Source organism: Saxophila tyrrhenica (genome assembly GCF_035928015.1).
Source record: "Saxophila tyrrhenica strain CCFEE 5935 chromosome Unknown scaffold_12, whole genome shotgun sequence".
NCBI classification, from domain to species: Eukaryota; Fungi; Ascomycota; class Dothideomycetes; order Mycosphaerellales; family Extremaceae; genus Saxophila; species Saxophila tyrrhenica.
Genome location: NW_027041744.1, coordinates 357,960 through 374,044, shown reverse-complemented (window position 1 = coordinate 374,044; position 16,085 = coordinate 357,960). Strand labels below are relative to the sequence as shown.

At 53.9% G+C, this 16,085-nt stretch overlaps 6 protein-coding genes across 6 annotated transcripts; 2 read left to right on the top strand and 4 right to left on the bottom strand.

Annotated features, from left to right (window-relative positions):
* Positions 1-295: 295 nt before the first annotated feature.
* On the bottom strand, positions 296-1,246 carry LTR77_007713 (uncharacterized protein; the record flags this gene model as incomplete). Its single annotated transcript, XM_064804950.1, has 5 exons — positions 296-339; positions 377-445; positions 501-569; positions 784-1,113; positions 1,177-1,246. 5 exons carry the CDS (start codon positions 1,244-1,246, stop codon positions 296-298), a joined length of 582 nt encoding a protein of 193 aa, XP_064656792.1.
* Positions 1,247-2,529: 1,283 nt separating this feature from the next.
* On the top strand, positions 2,530-4,497 carry LTR77_007712 (uncharacterized protein; the record flags this gene model as incomplete). Its single annotated transcript, XM_064804949.1, has 1 exon — positions 2,530-4,497. One exon carries the CDS (start codon positions 2,530-2,532, stop codon positions 4,495-4,497), a length of 1,968 nt encoding a protein of 655 aa, XP_064656791.1.
* A 549-nt stretch (positions 4,498-5,046) lies between these two features.
* On the top strand, positions 5,047-5,673 carry LTR77_007711 (uncharacterized protein; the record flags this gene model as incomplete). The annotated part of the gene is made up of 3 exons (XM_064804948.1): positions 5,047-5,198; positions 5,251-5,563; positions 5,617-5,673. 3 exons carry the CDS (start codon positions 5,047-5,049, stop codon positions 5,671-5,673), a joined length of 522 nt encoding a protein of 173 aa, XP_064656790.1.
* Positions 5,674-5,755: 82 nt separating this feature from the next.
* LTR77_007710 (uncharacterized protein) lies at positions 5,756-7,590 on the bottom strand (the record flags this gene model as incomplete). Its single annotated transcript, XM_064804947.1, has 4 exons — positions 5,756-5,871; positions 5,919-6,772; positions 6,829-7,121; positions 7,180-7,590. The coding sequence occupies 4 exons, from the start codon at positions 7,588-7,590 to the stop codon at positions 5,756-5,758; spliced, it is 1,674 nt and encodes a 557-aa protein (XP_064656789.1).
* Positions 7,591-8,107: 517 nt separating this feature from the next.
* Positions 8,108-11,300, bottom strand: LTR77_007709 (uncharacterized protein; the record flags this gene model as incomplete). Its single annotated transcript, XM_064804946.1, has 11 exons — positions 8,108-8,154; positions 8,211-8,339; positions 8,499-8,506; positions 8,572-8,625; positions 8,751-8,903; positions 8,968-9,047; positions 9,113-9,144; positions 9,212-9,259; positions 9,306-9,418; positions 9,469-11,050; positions 11,204-11,300. The coding sequence occupies 11 exons, from the start codon at positions 11,298-11,300 to the stop codon at positions 8,108-8,110; spliced, it is 2,343 nt and encodes a 780-aa protein (XP_064656788.1).
* A 1,687-nt stretch (positions 11,301-12,987) lies between these two features.
* Positions 12,988-14,738, bottom strand: LTR77_007708 (uncharacterized protein; the record flags this gene model as incomplete). Its single annotated transcript, XM_064804945.1, has 2 exons — positions 12,988-14,583; positions 14,643-14,738. 2 exons carry the CDS (start codon positions 14,736-14,738, stop codon positions 12,988-12,990), a joined length of 1,692 nt encoding a protein of 563 aa, XP_064656787.1.
* Between the last annotated feature and the right edge of the window lie 1,347 nt (positions 14,739-16,085).

Below are 16,085 nucleotides of genomic sequence, written 5' to 3'. Positions count from 1 at the left end.
GTGCACTGCGAAGGCAATTCAATATTTTGCTTGTCAAGGTGATCGAGTCATCAGCTATCAGAAGCAACACATCTTCGTTTTCACAGACACAGACTATACGAGACGGTATACACCACTTCTTCGGACAGCTTAACCAAGTATCACTCCTCAACACGCCAACAAGTGACCCTTCTCAAGCAATCCCTTTGTTACGTTCTGCACCACTTCTTCTTCGCCATGAAGAGCGCTGACCGTGGCGCTGCGCTGAAGCAAAATCCTCAAATGCTGAAATATATGGCGTTACAGTTCCACTCGTTCACGGAGTAGAGCCATTGCCCACCGTCGCGCTATACCCAGTAGCTGTGGTACCCATTAGATACCACGCCACACGATGAACCTTCAGGAGCAGCGCCCGAGTCTCCGAAGATGTTCCAGTTCACTGTAGTGCCAGCGCTCGGGAAGGTAACTACTCGATGTTAGGGTTGAAGCGCAGTGTATGCATGGATGTGGGTCTTACTCACTTGAAGATACTTGCTCCCGGTTGAACAACCCTCCGTGAGTAACGTCAACATAGTCAGCTGGCGGTGTGCCTATAGGTCGATTCGAGTCACTATAGTAGGCAACACCGCTGGATACCGTGCCATCGGAAGCTTGGCAATTCACAAAGACAATGCTATCGATATCTTTTGGATCATATCGAGTTGGCTCTGGGGGCGGCGCAATTTGATCAGGTGGTGGAGGTGGTGGAGGAGGAGTTGGATAGTATCAGCAGATACACACGACGCTAATGGAGAGGTGACTTACAGTTGGTAGTATTGAAGGTTACTGAACCGTCTGGGTTGTTCGCAAAGCTGCCGCCGTAGCACCAGTTGATGAAACCGCCGTCTCCAGCAAGTTTGAACGTGCCAGAGTCGAATACTAGGATTTCGTAGCCCTTGGTTCCTCCGAGGTCCAGATCCAACTGGTAGTGCTCATGCTGCACATCCCCACTAGGAGTGAAGGTGCTTCCTTGGTCATGATATACCAGAACATTCTTCGTCGGGGCCTGACTCATGCTGTTCGCCACCGTACCCTGTGTGAATGCCGCTTCTCTTTCCCAATCGCTATTGGCCAACCCCATGAGCGCAGTATAGACTGTTGGATGTTATTAGCAGCGGTAGGTATATCGTGAAGTATTATTTGTGTTGTGGATCTTACCATCGACTGCAATGCCGATGAGATCGAGCGGGGACTGGCGTTCGATCAATGCCGAAGCGGTGTCGTTCATGGACTGTGTACTGATCGGGTTGCCACCACACATCTGGCACACTGCCACAGTAAGTAGAAGCCAAGATACACGTAGAAACGACATCGTCCTCGGTTGGAGAAGCGGATTGAATGCGTTGAGAGAAATTTGCCAACTGTATCTTGAATTTGAACGATCGAGCATCACCTGGGATGAGCGTGTCTTTATGTCCCTCTTCCCATTCTTGCACAACCCAGCTTGATCAAACCTTGAGGACTACCGGAGTAGTCCTCACCATGTGCTCCAGTCACGCAGAAGTCTTTGTTTGATAACATCTGGCTAAGGAATTGAACACGATGCTGTCTTCTGCCGGAGTATAGCGTCGTTTCAAACCGTCGTCCCGAGTAGCGGATGACAGTGTAATCGTTTCAAAATGTTGTCCCGTGTAGCATGTGACAGTGCAACGGTACCGGTCTAGAACGCTCACATCTCAACAGTGGTGCTTTGCGAGATCAGAACTATACATCACTGATATCGCACTTTCTGAGTTACAAGGTCCGAGTGGCGCTTTGTCCGATGGTATCTCAGTGCACCAGCAGACACTTCGTCTGCTTGTGTGAGTGAAGTGGCTTCTGGAGCGTCTCCTGGTACCTGCTGTCATGGTCGGCTGTTGCGGTCTATTGAAGATAACAGGCTATTACTAAAAAGTTGAAATGACACAGTTTTCGTGCGCCGCAAGAATGAGCACGAACGCGAAACAGAAGATGAGACGATGAAGGAAGCAGGGAGGAGATCATGAAGGGACCAACCGAGCACCATTTGCTCGAGTGCTGAGATATCTGGTGACTGTGTCCAGACTTGAAGACCTCCAGCGGTAGACCAGAGCTCGTCCAAAGCCAGCTCTGTTATACTACTCGTCCTCATCGATGGCAGCACCCGAGAGGTGGAGTGTAAATTGAAGAAGAACACGGGGGTCGTTCGATGAAGTCGTTATTGCCGCTGGACGTCTCCGAACTTTGCCCTCCCGACCTCGCCCCGGCAAACCGGTTCGGCAGAGGACCCGAAATCTACACAAGAGACAGTTCTTGGGGAACCGTATGCCGTCCACCATTGTCGACGACGAGATGGAACCTGCCATTGTCAAGCATCCGGACTAATTTTATCTTCAATTCGGATCGTTAGCCATCTGACGGAACGAAGAGTGACCTTATATATGTCCTGTTCGTGACACCACGGTCGGTCGTGAGCTTTGAGATACCGGCAAGTTGTACGCTATTATTCTTCCCGCAGCTCCCGCATGACCTCTTCTCCTTGTCTGTGCTACAATGCAATTTCATAAGAACGGGTTCTTGGGGTCGGAAGACCCTCTCAAACTCCAATTCGAAGGAGAGGTCGAGCCCGACTTCCAAACCTCATTACCGGACGAAGTCGATGTTCTAATCGTTGGAGCCGGCCCAGCAGGTCAACTACTTGGGGCCCAGCTTGCCCAATTCCCGAACATTACCACACGCATAATAGAGTCCAAGCCCGGACGGCTACAGCAAGGACAAGCAGACGGTCTACAATGTCGGACGATTGAGATATTCGAAGCTTTCGGCTTCTCGGAAAGGGTGCTGAAGGAGGCTTACTGGGTGAATGAGACGACGTTCTGGTCGCCGACGGAGGATGGCAAAGGGCTGAGGAGGAGCGGAAGGATACGAGATACAGAGGAGGGCTTGTCGGAGATGCCTCATGTGATATTGAATCAAGCCAGGCTGCACGACCTTTGGCTTGATGCGATGAAGTGGAGTCCGACAAGGCTAGAGCCTAGCTACAACAGACGACTGCAAGAGCTGGTCGTGCCGGACGATGAGACTGCGCGAGTGGAGGTTGCTGTTGAAAAGGTTGGTCCGGATGGAGAGAGCAAGACAGAGAAGGTCAAGGCGAGATATGTGGTTGGTTGTGACGGAGCAAGAAGTATGGTGAGAAGGTCCTTGGGTCTGGAGATGAAGGGCGACTACGCGAATCAAGCATGGGGTGTTCTTGATGCTCTGGTAGAAACCGATTTCCCGGATCTGCGGCTGAAGACTGCCATCCATTCCGCCAACGAAGGCAGCGTCCTGATAATTCCTAGAGAGGGCGGCTACCTGGCTCGATTCTACATTGAGCTCGACAAGCTCAAGCAGGACGAACGAATATCCACCAAGAACGTCACCGCCGAGATCCTTATCGAGCGCGCGCAACGAATCTTCCAGCCTTACAAGTTTGAAGTTCGACACATCGCATACTGGTCTGTGTACGAGGTCGGCCAGCGGCTTACCGACCACTTCGATGATGTCCCCAAGACGGAGCGAGAGCAACGCAACCCTCGAGTCTTCATCACAGGAGATGCGTGCCATACGCACTCAGCCAAAGCTGGCCAAGGCATGAACGTATCAATGAACGATAGCTACAACTTGGGATGGAAGCTTGCCGCTGTTCTGCACGGTCTCGCCCAGCCACAACTTCTGCATACCTACTCCGAGGAAAGACAAGTTATCGCGGCACGACTGATCGACTTCGATCGCCACATCTCAAAGATGTTCGCGGCAAAGCCTAAGACTATGGCAGATGCGAGCGACGCAGATGCGGTAGATCCCGCCAAGTTTCAAGACTTCTTCACCGGGAAAGGGAAGTTCATGGCAGGTCTGGATACTCGGTATCAGGCGGGCGTACTGACTTCTAGCGACTTGTCGTATCAAAACTTGGCCACCGGATACGAGATAGGCACACGCTTCCAGTCGTGTCAGGTATTGCGACTGGCCGATGCTAAGCCGGTCCACCTTGGCCACGTTATGGATGCCGATGGTTCATGGCGGATTGTGCTCTTTGGAGATAACACTTCCGATCCAACGGACCCATCTTCACCGCTCCGCAAGGTCTGCTCGTTCCTCCTAGATCAATTACTGCCCAGATACACACCGGCAAAAGCAGACATCGACAGCGTCATCGACGTCCGAGCCATACTACAGCAATCGCGGACATCAATCGACATCACAGACATGCCAGAAGTGCTGTTCCCGCACAAGGGCAAATTCCAGATCCAGGATTACGAAAAGGTCTTCACGGACGAGCCGAGCTATAATTTCGGCTTTGGGGATATCTACAATAAACGGGGCATCAACAGGGAGAAGGGGTGCATTGTCGTTGTGAGGCCGGACCAATATGTCAGTGCTGTTTTGCCTTTGGCGGAGGAGGCGGGCGGCATGATGGAGAGGTTCTTTGATGGGTCCATGAAGCCGCAGGGGTTGACTAATGGGATCAATGGGCATTGATCGAGATGCGAGGTTGCATACGCACCCGGGGCGGTCCAATGGTGCGGCCGTCTTTTTCAAGGAGCAAAACTGAATTCACTCGGCGAGCGCATTTATCGGGATAATTCATTGAGCCGTTTGCTTGGACAGACAGCCTGACAGTCTGCAGCAAGCATCTCGGACATCGGATTCTACAGGCCACAGCGGACTTCGAGGGAGCGCTGGCTTGCTTGATTACATCTCAGCAGAATAGTAACTCTATCCAATGGACAATGTCGCGGCCCCGAAATCACGCACATTTCGTCTGCCGGGCCAGCTTGGTTAGTGAACAGTAGTGAAAGCGTACTGCGGTATCTGCGCAACTACGTTAAGCAATTTGTGCGCGGACCTGGTGCTTCAGCCTCACCGCGAGCCCTAAGGACGGTCAAACACATTCCTTCCGTTCGATCAAAGTCCGCTCCATCGGACTTTTCGTACATAAGCTGTAGATTTGTAATTCAGCAGTAGGTGTTTCGTCCTTGTCGTTGCGCTGTTCAATCTTCTTCGCCTCCCACTTCGACCTACCACATCATGACTTCTCTCTACAAACAGAGCGTTCGACCTCTCGAGCGCGGCCTCACCAACCTCTCTGGCCTCTTAAAGGCTGGGGCCAAATTCGCAGACGAGAAAGGCATGTCCCACGAAGAAATGCTGAGTTTCAGACTAGCACCAGACATGCGAGGGTCACTCACCCCTCCGCCATCACCTACCACAAACGAGAACTAACAACTGCAGGCTCCCGTACCAAGTACAATCCTGCTCCAACACCGCAAAATTCTTCTTCACCCGCATCGGAGCCATCGACAACGTCGTCTTCGAAGACAATGAAACGACATTCGAACAGCTGCAGGAGCGAATCACCAAGACCATCGAGCTCATAAGGACAGTGCCTGAAGAGGCCATGGCTGGAAAGGAGACAGAGCCGGTGTTGATGGAGACGGGAATGGGAACATTCAGGTTCGAGAGTGCGCAGAGTTATTGGTCGGATTTTGCGCTGCCGAATGTGCATTTTCATATGTCTTCGGCGTACTGTATTTTGAGGCATCTGGTAAGTTTGATGATGGGCGGTTGCCTTGCTTGAAATAATGCTGACCTGCGTAGGGCGCGCCGATCAGAGCATTCGACTACATTGGAAAGGACGTCTTTGTGAAGGTCTGAGTGCTGGAATGCGTATTGGTGATCCTCTATGGGATGTACGATATGTATAAGAAGTGTCGTCCTGATTGTGACATCGAACGCTTCAAGCTTTCAGAGCCTCTTCAACGTATTTCGCCAAAGCAATCATCTTCTCTTCCTGTAGCCGTCGGCCAACCAGTTGGATGCTGACATGCGCGCCATCGTAGACATCTGGATCATCTGATTGTTGTCAGCGTGACTACACATCATAAACCTGGGAAACGTACAAGTGTCTTGAGTCTTCTGATCCGTCTCATTAATCGCGTTGAAGTCGCTGTACTTTTTATCGACATTCTTATCGACATTGGTGACCGGCAGCACAACAGAAGTATAATCCAACAAGTTCACCCAGACGCTGTAACCGTAATACGTATAGCCGTTCTCCCTCGCCGCCGCGAAGGGAGCCAAAGGAGCAATAACAGCGTCGACAGGCTCGCCAGTACCCGTCAAGTCGGAGGTCGAGTTCCAGTACTCCATATAATCCTTCTGCACCTCGCGCTTCTCGATATTGGCAGCCATGATATCCGAAGCATTCGCTTGAGCATTATCGGTGACCATTGCTTGCGGCGCTTGATCCTCCCCCGATAATGCGAAGCTGTCTCTCAGATCTGCGCCGCCGTCGAAGTCCCAGCATTTGTAGCATACCTCGCACACTTTTGCGTGAGATGGTGTTGGCTTCCAGTCGATCATGGTGTGGCCCTTTTCAGTCAGAACTTGCACCACCTTCTCGACTGCTCGAGCTACGGGTGGATGAGGTGTACACGATCCATCATTTCGGAGGACACCAAAGGTCAAAGGCTTGGAGAAGCGTCTGACTGGGTCAGAGACAGCGAGTTCCGCATCTGTCCGCCAGGGAATCTCATGCACAAGTGGGTCGTGCAGCCATGGCTTGGTCATTAATAGAGCCTGCATAACCAGTTTCAAGCCGTCGGGAGATGTCGCCAAAGGTCCAACCACGGAGAGCACACTATTCTGGCCATCCATACTGTTCGCCATGCCTTCGTAAGGCATTCGTCCGGAGCTAGGTCTGATTCCGAAGAGGCCGTTGAAAGCAGCAGGGATACGAATTGACCCTCCGATGCTGTAAAATGTCAGTCTCTCGGCTGAGCACCAAGGCACAAGAACAGATCCACTTACTCAGTTCCAAAGCCAACCGGACTCCCTCTTATCCCAATCAACGCACCCTCTCCACCAGAACTTCCACCACAGGACAAGTTGCGGTTTTTGGGTCCTCTGGTATATCCAATGATATTGTTGACGGTCTCGCCAGCCATCAGGGTATGAGGTACACTCGTCTTGACGTATAGGATGGCCCCAAGCTGCCTCAGCTCTTTGACCATCTCACTCTCAAACTTCTTCTCTTTGCCTGTCCCTTTCTTACCTTGGAAAGTGCCTATCCAGCCCACGTAGCCCATATGAGTCTCGACGCCCTGATAGGACGGTCAGCCGCCGTTGTTGTTCACGAAGACTCCCACCCATCAAACCTACCTTGACATGGAACTGATCCTTCAGACTGACTGGCAAGCCATGCAGTGGCCCTATGGGCTTCTTGTGCTTCGCATAGTACTGATCCAGCTCTTCCGCATCCTTGATCGCCTGGTCGAAGAAGATCTCGTGCAAGCAGTTCAGCAACTGGTGCGCCAGGGCTGCACGATGGCAAAAAGCTTTCGCGACATCCACGCTCTTCCACGTGCCGCTGCTCGTATGCGCGACAATGCCCACAGCGTCGGTCTCGGTGATCTCGATCTCTTGCCTGGAGAGGAACTGCTGGACGTAGGAACCTGTGACATCGCGTTGCTCCTCAATAGACGGGATCTTCTCGAGACGCCATTCTTTCGGAATGAGGTTCAGGACCGATTCGGCCTTGTCTTTGGCCGTCTTCTTCCAATCGGAGGACATTTTGTCAGGTTGACACGGGAATGAGGAAGGCAAGGAAAGCTGAGAGCGATGTGCGAAATGAAAATTAATCTCGAGACTTGCCTCTACTTCATCATCAAGGTTACTATGGCCCGCTATGAGTTACCGGCTTGGGATGAGATAGGCGGATGGTTCAGCGATGAGCGAACTTCAGATTGCCCACCTGCCCGAATAGGAAGCTGTGGTGGGGCTGAATATGGAAGGTACGAAGAGGGGTGGCTCTTGGCGTATAAATTTCCGTGCACCCATATCGTCCTCGTAGTACTGCCTTGACATGTCTGCATATGAACATGGTGTAAGTGCGCAGCATTCGTTGCCCTCCGAAGCCTAACCGAAGGAAGGATGGTACTCGTCCAGAATCACACCATCAGGCTGTTGGAAGTATAGCCTTCGGACACACACCTGCTAGTTGCTTTCGTGAGGCCGGTATGGTGGACTTTATTGGTCGTGATGCTCAGTCCGTTATTCTGCGAAAACTCGTACAGCCTCCACGACAGCGCTACTTCTTCGACTTCGTGCCAGGGGGGCGTTTGTACTTCCTGGGGTCTTCGTTTTGTCAGCAGCTCCTCCGATGAACATTAGACTCCAATGTATGTGCTCACCCTTTCTGCTCATCCGCATCGGATCCCTCGTGCCCTTGCCTCCTTCCCAGAATCCGCGACCTTTCTTACCAGTGAGGGCTGCATGGCAGGTCGAGCAGTCTTCAGGCCTGTAGTTCTGCTCCCGGGAACCTATGACACAGATTTCATGAGTCAGCTGTCTATCGTCTGCTCGAATGTGAGGCCGCAAATGAGGAGTGCAGCCAACCGAAGCACCGCCGCAGATACATTGGAAGCTGTCACGGGGGTTTGGTTCGCCGGTCAAGCATCACCGGGAGCGGATGAACTTACAGAAGCCACTGCAGAAACGTTAGCGGAGATCCTGGTCATTCCTGGATGCAAGACGGGAAGGACGGCTACGTACCAAAGCATCCTGTTCGCATGTTCGTTCGGATGATCTGACTGCTCGTCGTGGCACCTAGCAGACGTCAGCATCACGAGAACACAATACGAGCCGGAGCAGACTCGGAAAGCCAATCGACCATGAATCGAAATCGGCCAAGGCGAAGATCCGTCGGCAAAAGACGGTCCAGAACAACTTACCGATCGCACGGATAGACTTTCTGGCAACACGAGAATCTGGAGAAGCGTGTCAGCTCAGCGGCGCAAGGTTTCGGCGTACTTTCGGTCAGCCCGTGCGTGGCGTCACGCGCCGGGGAGAAGGTTTGGGCTAGGTGTAAAGCATACCGGAACCATCTGCAAGAGGCAACTTGTTAGTCAAAAGACATCAGACCACGTGTGACGTCGAGGGTTGGCTTACCTGTAACTCTTCCGGTAGTGCGAGCATCTTCCTTGACGAGGTAGCTCTGTGCCAACGGTGATGCCCAGGTTCTCTCTCGCCTTGAGAGCCCGAAAACGTCAGTCGGATGTCAGGGGACGAGACAGAGTGCGGTCAGGAGACGTACCTTTTTCTTTCCTGGTGCTCGCGATGCGCGGACTACGACGCAGGAGGTCAGCAGGCTGCACGTGCTCAGCGGCCTTGTTTCGTAGGACGGGAAACTTACTTGCGGATGCGCTGACTAGCAAGAACTTCACCTCGATGATACGGAAGGCTGCAAGCATCAGCATAGACCACCTTGTACGAGGTCGTTCACATACTCATCTTGCGATGACACTCGCGGCAGACGGCAAAGGCGGCATCACCTCGTACTGCGGCCACGCCAGGTGCAGGGTAGGCGGTAGAGCACTCGGAACATGTTGGGATGAAGTTGCTGTGAATGTTAGCCACCCTTACATCAATGAATGGTTGGTCTCATCTCACCTTGGTAGCATGTCCACCACAGTACACCCATCAAGGTCCAGGTAGCCAGCTCGCACCGAATTGGCATGTATGAGGTCAGCTCGAAACCTCACCGCCAGCACGGTAGCGCATTTCTTGCAAGTCACTTCGCGCATCTTATCGCTCTCAGTAACACTTCGAAGCTTCTCAACGTCCGTCGTGTCCTTGCACCGCTCGCACTTCACGGTGAGATTCAAGGATGTGAGCTCAAGTAATTCGATGCCATGCAGATCGAGTTTCGGAAAAGACAGTAGGATGCCTCGCTCCGCCGGTGCAGCAGCGGGCGCTTGCTCTTCTCCTGGCTTGGCTTCATCGGCTGTACCATCCTCGGTGCCAATGTCGTAGTCAGAGCTTTCTTCACTGTCGAAGTCGTCATCGTCTGAATCGTTTTGCAGGTCCCACTCCGGCGGCCTGGGAATGCGGTGAACGTGCGGCTTTTCAGAGCTTTCAAGGGTTTGCTGGGACGCTTGTGTCTCAGCTGCTGCCTTTGTCTCCTCGAGTACCGCGCGAGCAGGCTGAACGGGCTCTGACACCGGTTTGACTGATGCAGCTGCGGCCATGTCCTTGATATGCAGGGTGAGGTAGTTGACCTGCGGCGTTACGCTTGCGTCTGTCTGCTGCTGCGACCGTTCGCGGAAGGCTCGTTCGACGGCCCTGGCTTCTGCGCTCTGGTTGTCCAGGAGTAGAGACAGAGGTTCCAGCGGGTATCTTTCAGGCACTATGATTCTCATAGTCTTCACAAATTGTAGCGCAAAAGGCCAGGCGGATCGCTTCGGCGAGTCGAGAGGCAGAGTGTATGTCAAGCCATCCGCGGTCTTGGAAAAGGCTGGTACTTTGCTGAATCGAGCCTCGAGCTGCCTGACGCTTGATGCACGCTTGCGCCGCGCATCTTCGAGCTGTGGAACGGTGGGAGCAGCTGGAACAGCATGTATTGGCTTCGGTGGCGCCGACACAGCTTCGGGAGTAGGCTTCGACTCTGTTGTAGTAGGCTTGGCAGTGCGGTTGGAAACCAGCGTGACAGTCTCAGCCACCTTGCCACCAAGAATCGCTTCGAGACGCTGGTCGAGACGGTTGACGAGGGCAAGCAAGGTAGCATTGGGACTTTCCGAAACGAGAGAGTCAAAGCCGCGCTCGATGTTGATCTGAAAGCCTCGCGGTATATCCTTGTTGCGTACTCTGAGAGCCGGTCGTCCAGACGCAGGGTAAGATTGGGGCACAGTCAGTTCACACTCGAGAAGATCTATGTCGTATGGGAAGTCGGGATCAGTAGGTCTTAAGCCAAATGTCAGGGTGGAAGCTTTATCGATTTCTGATGAAGTAGCCTTGAACCGACGCTGGATTTGCGAGACCTGAAAGCTCCTTGGGTCCTCAGCTTGGGCCTTCGGAGTCGGCCTTGCCACAACTCTGGAAGGCGCTGGCTGAGGGGTAGCCTGTGGTGCTTGAGCAGAGGATGATGAGCTGGGAGTCGGCGCTTCAGGCTCCTCCATGGCTTTCGATGCCTCCTGCGTGGCTGTGGTCTCCTGAGCCGGATGGAGGAACCTGCATTTGTCTCCTGCTCTGCATCCTACGTAGAGGTCAACATCATGCTGCCCGCAGTCAATAGAAGGAGAGCGGGAGAAGCAATGGGGCGGCTGAAAGACCGTAGGCTGTTACAAGGACTCTGGAATTTGATGTTCAAGGCCGGTGTAAGGATGGATTTGCCCTCCCATCAACCTACCTGCTTTTGTGTTGTAGAACCTACACACTGGTTTCTTCTTGCTCGCCTTCTTCGCTGCTGCGGGCTCAGTGACCTGGCTGTCGGGAGGGTCTGCCATGATGCAGCAAGAAGATGTGGACTGGGGGAAATAAGAGGTGTCATCAATTGCAGCGATAGGGACGCCAAACGCCTGAGGTCGCGCCTGCCACATTTTGCACCGCCACATTAAACATTCACTTTCACGTGCTATCCAGGATTTCGGCTACTTCCAAGCCAGCATTTTAATCAGGCTCACAAGAGTCTACGATGCCTTCGCCGTACGACGTCCGCTCCTCCGCTCAGGCGGATGCTCAAGAACAGGTACCCATCATCGCCGACAAGTACAGGTACCTCACCCTCCTGACCCTCGCACTCGCAAACTCGCGGTTTCACCCGACACCACGCACCCAACTCCACCACCCGCCGGCTCTCACACCCACAACAGCAAACACGAACGTGGAACCCCTCCACATGGCTTTCACGACTGCTCCAAAGCACGCAATACCCCCGTAGTTCTGGCCACACTGTCCACAAGCTGACGAAACGCTCAACAAAATCTCACCTCACTAAACCACTTCATCCACCGAAACAGGGAACCCGAAGCACTCCTTGCAAGCACAACAACCTGGAAATCTCGCTCACCCCGATTCTCGAACACAAGGAACCCTCCCACGACTCCGAAGTACCACCGCCCACAGGAATGACCTCCGTCCCATCGTCCCTCCACACTCCCAATCTGACTCTCCCACCCACAAGGATCCCCCCGAGCAAATAGGCTCTCCTCGCTTAAACCATCACCCGCGCATGCAGACCATGCTTGCTCCCTGCGCGGCGTTCTGCGGGCGTTGGTGCATCCTGCACGCCGGCTGCAAAGCAAAGCTGCAAGCTGCAAGCCCGACGATCCTGGTGGTCGAGACAAATGTGACCTTGAAATAGCGGTCTGCGTTGTCTTGTGCATGTGATGTTGTGTAGAGGCTACTTTGTAAGATCTGATGACTGACTGCCTGTGTACTGCTTGCTTGAAGGCGGTGGTTATGGCGGATACAGCGGAATTGATCACGACATCAGACTATGAAAGTGAGGGTGAGGGCAGTGAGGTGTTTTGAACCGTTTCAACTTTTTATCAACAGCTTTGGTTTTGGTTACATTTACAATCGGCCAACAGTGAAGCAGCGTACTGCCCACCGTCGCCTCATCGTCTCCTTGCTCTCCTCCTCGAACTGTGCATGCCTCCCTGCCGTGAATGCCACCTCCTCCCTCCCGTAGCAATCACCAGTAAAACGTACACGCTGCGTATATATGTGTCGATGTTGTTACAATCCCCCCCAAACTCTACTCATCGCGGCCGCGTCCAGCGCTAAACCATCGCTTGATGATAAGCAATGTCCAGGTAAGTGAAACGCAGCTCGCAGACTCGTATCGCTAGGAGAAGCCGGCCGTGATGTGAAAAGCAAGTAAAAATAGTTGCGTTGCCGCTGCTGCTGCGCGGAGAAAACATCGGCCGTGAAATGGGTTACGATCCCGTGGCTCTGGGTATCATGCGAAGAGGTTGCCACTTTGTCCCTGTCTCAGAATGATGATGATGTGCAGAAAATGCCGTGCCCTTCCCCTTCCGCGTGGAAAGAACGCCAGTGCTGATGTGTTGCTGGGCCGTGGAAAAACTGCCGTGTGTATAAAGTCAAGTCGCTGGAACGCTGCAAGTGAAACAATGCGTGCTGTCGGTCGGAAAGATGGTGAGTGGTCAAAATGTTGGTGTGGTAATTGGATCACCACCCTTTGGCGTGATACTCCTGGAGACCGGCGTTGAAGAAGTCGTTGCTGAACTTCTTAGGATTCTCCTGTTGGGAGAGAACAGGACCTGGCTCAGGGCGCTGCTTAAGCCGACCCTCGTTCGCAGGTTGCCGTCTCTTCATCGCCGCCAGGTTGCCTGTGCTCCTATGCTGCCGCTCCCAGAGAAGATTCTTCCGCAAAGACTCGGTCAATTCGGTGGAGAGCATGTTGCGCCGGGTAGTACGTGGTGAGAGCGAGAGTGCGGATTGGTGCATGTTGGAGGTGGTCATGATGATAGGCCTGGCCTGTGTCGCAGCATCTTGCGGTGGCATATGTAGTTGCGCAGTTGGCTCAGGTGAGGTGGCGACCGAAGGACCGTTCGGTGTGCTTCGTCGCGAAGTTTGGCGAATTGCGGGTGTTGAGCGCGACGCGGCGTTGGCAAGCGCTCTGGCGCGATCCGGTTCGTGGAGCTGGGTGGTGAGAAGAGAGCGGCGCGAGACGAGGTTCGGTCTCGAATCGACGCGCTGGAAGAATTGGCTCTCGTTCACGGAAGACGGCCCACTATGGTCGTCAGAGTCCTCCCAGTCCGATGAATCGTCGTCATCTTCAATCGCGCTCTCCGAGACCTCCTCATCCTCATCATCCGACTCTTCAAAGACTGGGCTGTGTTCGGCTGCCCTGCCCACCGAGACCTCATCTTTGAACGAGGTCTGCTTCTTGCTGCTGGCGCTGCTAACGTTGCTGCCGCGCTTGAAGCTCTCCGACAACGAGCTCTTGTACATGTGACTCTCGAACGAGCTTTCATCTTCACCGGAGGAAGTTCCAATGGTAAAGACAGGATCCTTCTTCTTCTTCGGTTTCGATGGTTGATAGGTGGGTGATGTTCTGAGGATAGGCGTTGGTTGAGGGGCGAGGCTCGTTTGTGAGCGGTAGGAGGATGGCGCACCACCCGGAACAAATCCACGGACGATGCTGTGCGTACTCATCTCGGTGTTGGAACTACCTTCTGAACCGACGGTTTGCGAGGTGTGGTCATCTTGCGTGTCGACTGTCGACGAAGACGATTCGAGGAGGTTGGCTCGTGATGCGCTGACGGAGGAAGGCTGAGGTGTGGTGTCGTGCGATGGTTCGGTGGTAGTTGGGGTGCTCAGGTGAAGTGTTGGGAAGTCTTGTGACGCCGACATTGAAGATGTCTGTCCCGTCTTCTGGCTCGGCGAGGGCGTCGGCAGTTCGATCGGCTCGATCTCCTGCGTGTCCTCAATGGTCTGTATAATTTTCTGCATCTCACGAGGAGTGATGTGCTTTTCGTGTCGCTGGCCGCATGTGCTGGCACATTTCAGCTCGGGCGGAGAGCTCTTTGGAGGTCCCGATTCCTGCGACGAGAAAGATCCACAACTGGAGCTGAGGGCCGGCAGTGATGAGGCGTCGTCGTCCGCCACTTCGTTCGAGCTTTCCGACGACGACATGGTCTCTGATGCAGCCGTGCGCACCTTCTTGCAGCAGAATGTTTCGCGACTGAACAATCTCCAACTCAAATTCTCCAGACGCTTGCCGTTCTCAATGGTATTTGACGCTTTTGCGAGTAAGCTCCACTATGAAGGGTCAGCATGTGAAATGTTGGTCCGGTTGCGCGCGAAGAAGTGGAGCGTACCATTCCATAAAGGTCTTCCACATGGTCGGTCTGGATGGCATCGCTCAATGTCGACGAGTCCAGTTTGAGGAACGAATACCGGGGGCGGAAAGGCATGGTGGGCAGCAGTCAGTGTCGTTGCGCCAGAGCGCGGAGCGTGACGAAGTGTGTGTCTGCAGAGAAGGCCTGTCGATGGCGATGGGTGAAAGGCGACGATGTAATAGCCGTTTGCGGTCGCCCGCACTAGCGGAATTCGAAGGCTAACGAGACTGACCGAGGCTGATCGTCGGAGTTCTCCTTGTCGCAATGGGGAGGGGGTCTCAGAGCAGCACGCCGTCTGCGAGTGTCGTGGGTAGTGGGTGGATGTTGCAGCGCGAAAGAAGGAGTCGCAAGACCTGTTCTACATAAGAGCAAACGCACGCAGCCAGACCGACTGCACAGGCTTGCACCAGCGCGCATGGGCCTAACCACTAAGCAACACATCGCTCCGGCCGGCACCCACCCCTTGACTTGCCGCATTCTCGATCCCATCCCCTGTCCATCTCTGCGCCACACCCTCGGTCGTGGGGGATCACAGTCGGGTAAGTGGTGCTCGCTGACATGCTATATTCGCCCTCCCGCGTCCTCGTCAGCAGCACCACACAAATAAAACACACACGAGAACTGTCATCTCTGCCTGTGACTGTCACCAGGCCACGCCTCTCCCGCCGCCAGCCAAAAGGAACTCTGCACGGTAAGCTCAGAGTTCGCACGCCTCATCCCCACGGCTTCCGTTTGCGCTCTCAGCGAGCCCATCGGCTTCCCTGCCCACATTTCCGATTGTCCTGTTCTGGGCGTCATACGCGTCGAGGGCACGTGGTCGTCCAAGCGGAGATTTTAGCTTTCTGGATTCTAGGTTTCTATCCGGCAGATTGAAACCGGCGAGACGTCGAGGCAATGCCGGACCAGGAGGCTAGGGAGCAAGCATGACAGGGCAGCAGATTCATGGTCACCGTCCCGACCTCCGCGAGACTCACCGTCTCAATTCTCGACTCGACGCGGACGAAGTAGAAGCATCCCGCGCAGCGACAGCGATAGGAGAGTACCGGTCTAGCCACCTGCTTCTTTCGGTCACAGATGTCGTTTTGTTCTTTTGCTTGATAGGTGGTCACCGGCGCCTATAGCGACCACGCGTGACTGACACATCCCGCCATTGGCCGGCAATGCCACTCACACAGCAAACGACAACACATCAATAATGTCTCATAACGTGGTGATGATAACGAGACCTTCGCGCCACCGTGCCTCCCACAGGATCGCCAGCGTCAAGGTCAAACGTCGCGATTCGGTGGTGGTGTTCGGTGTGTGACATCCTGCGCCACTGTGCAAACGGGTGATGAATGTTGTTAGTTGTTTGTTGGTGCGACTCTTCAGCTCGCATCGCAACGTGCGACGAGGAGCAGGATAGGGCTGGCTACGAGCTGT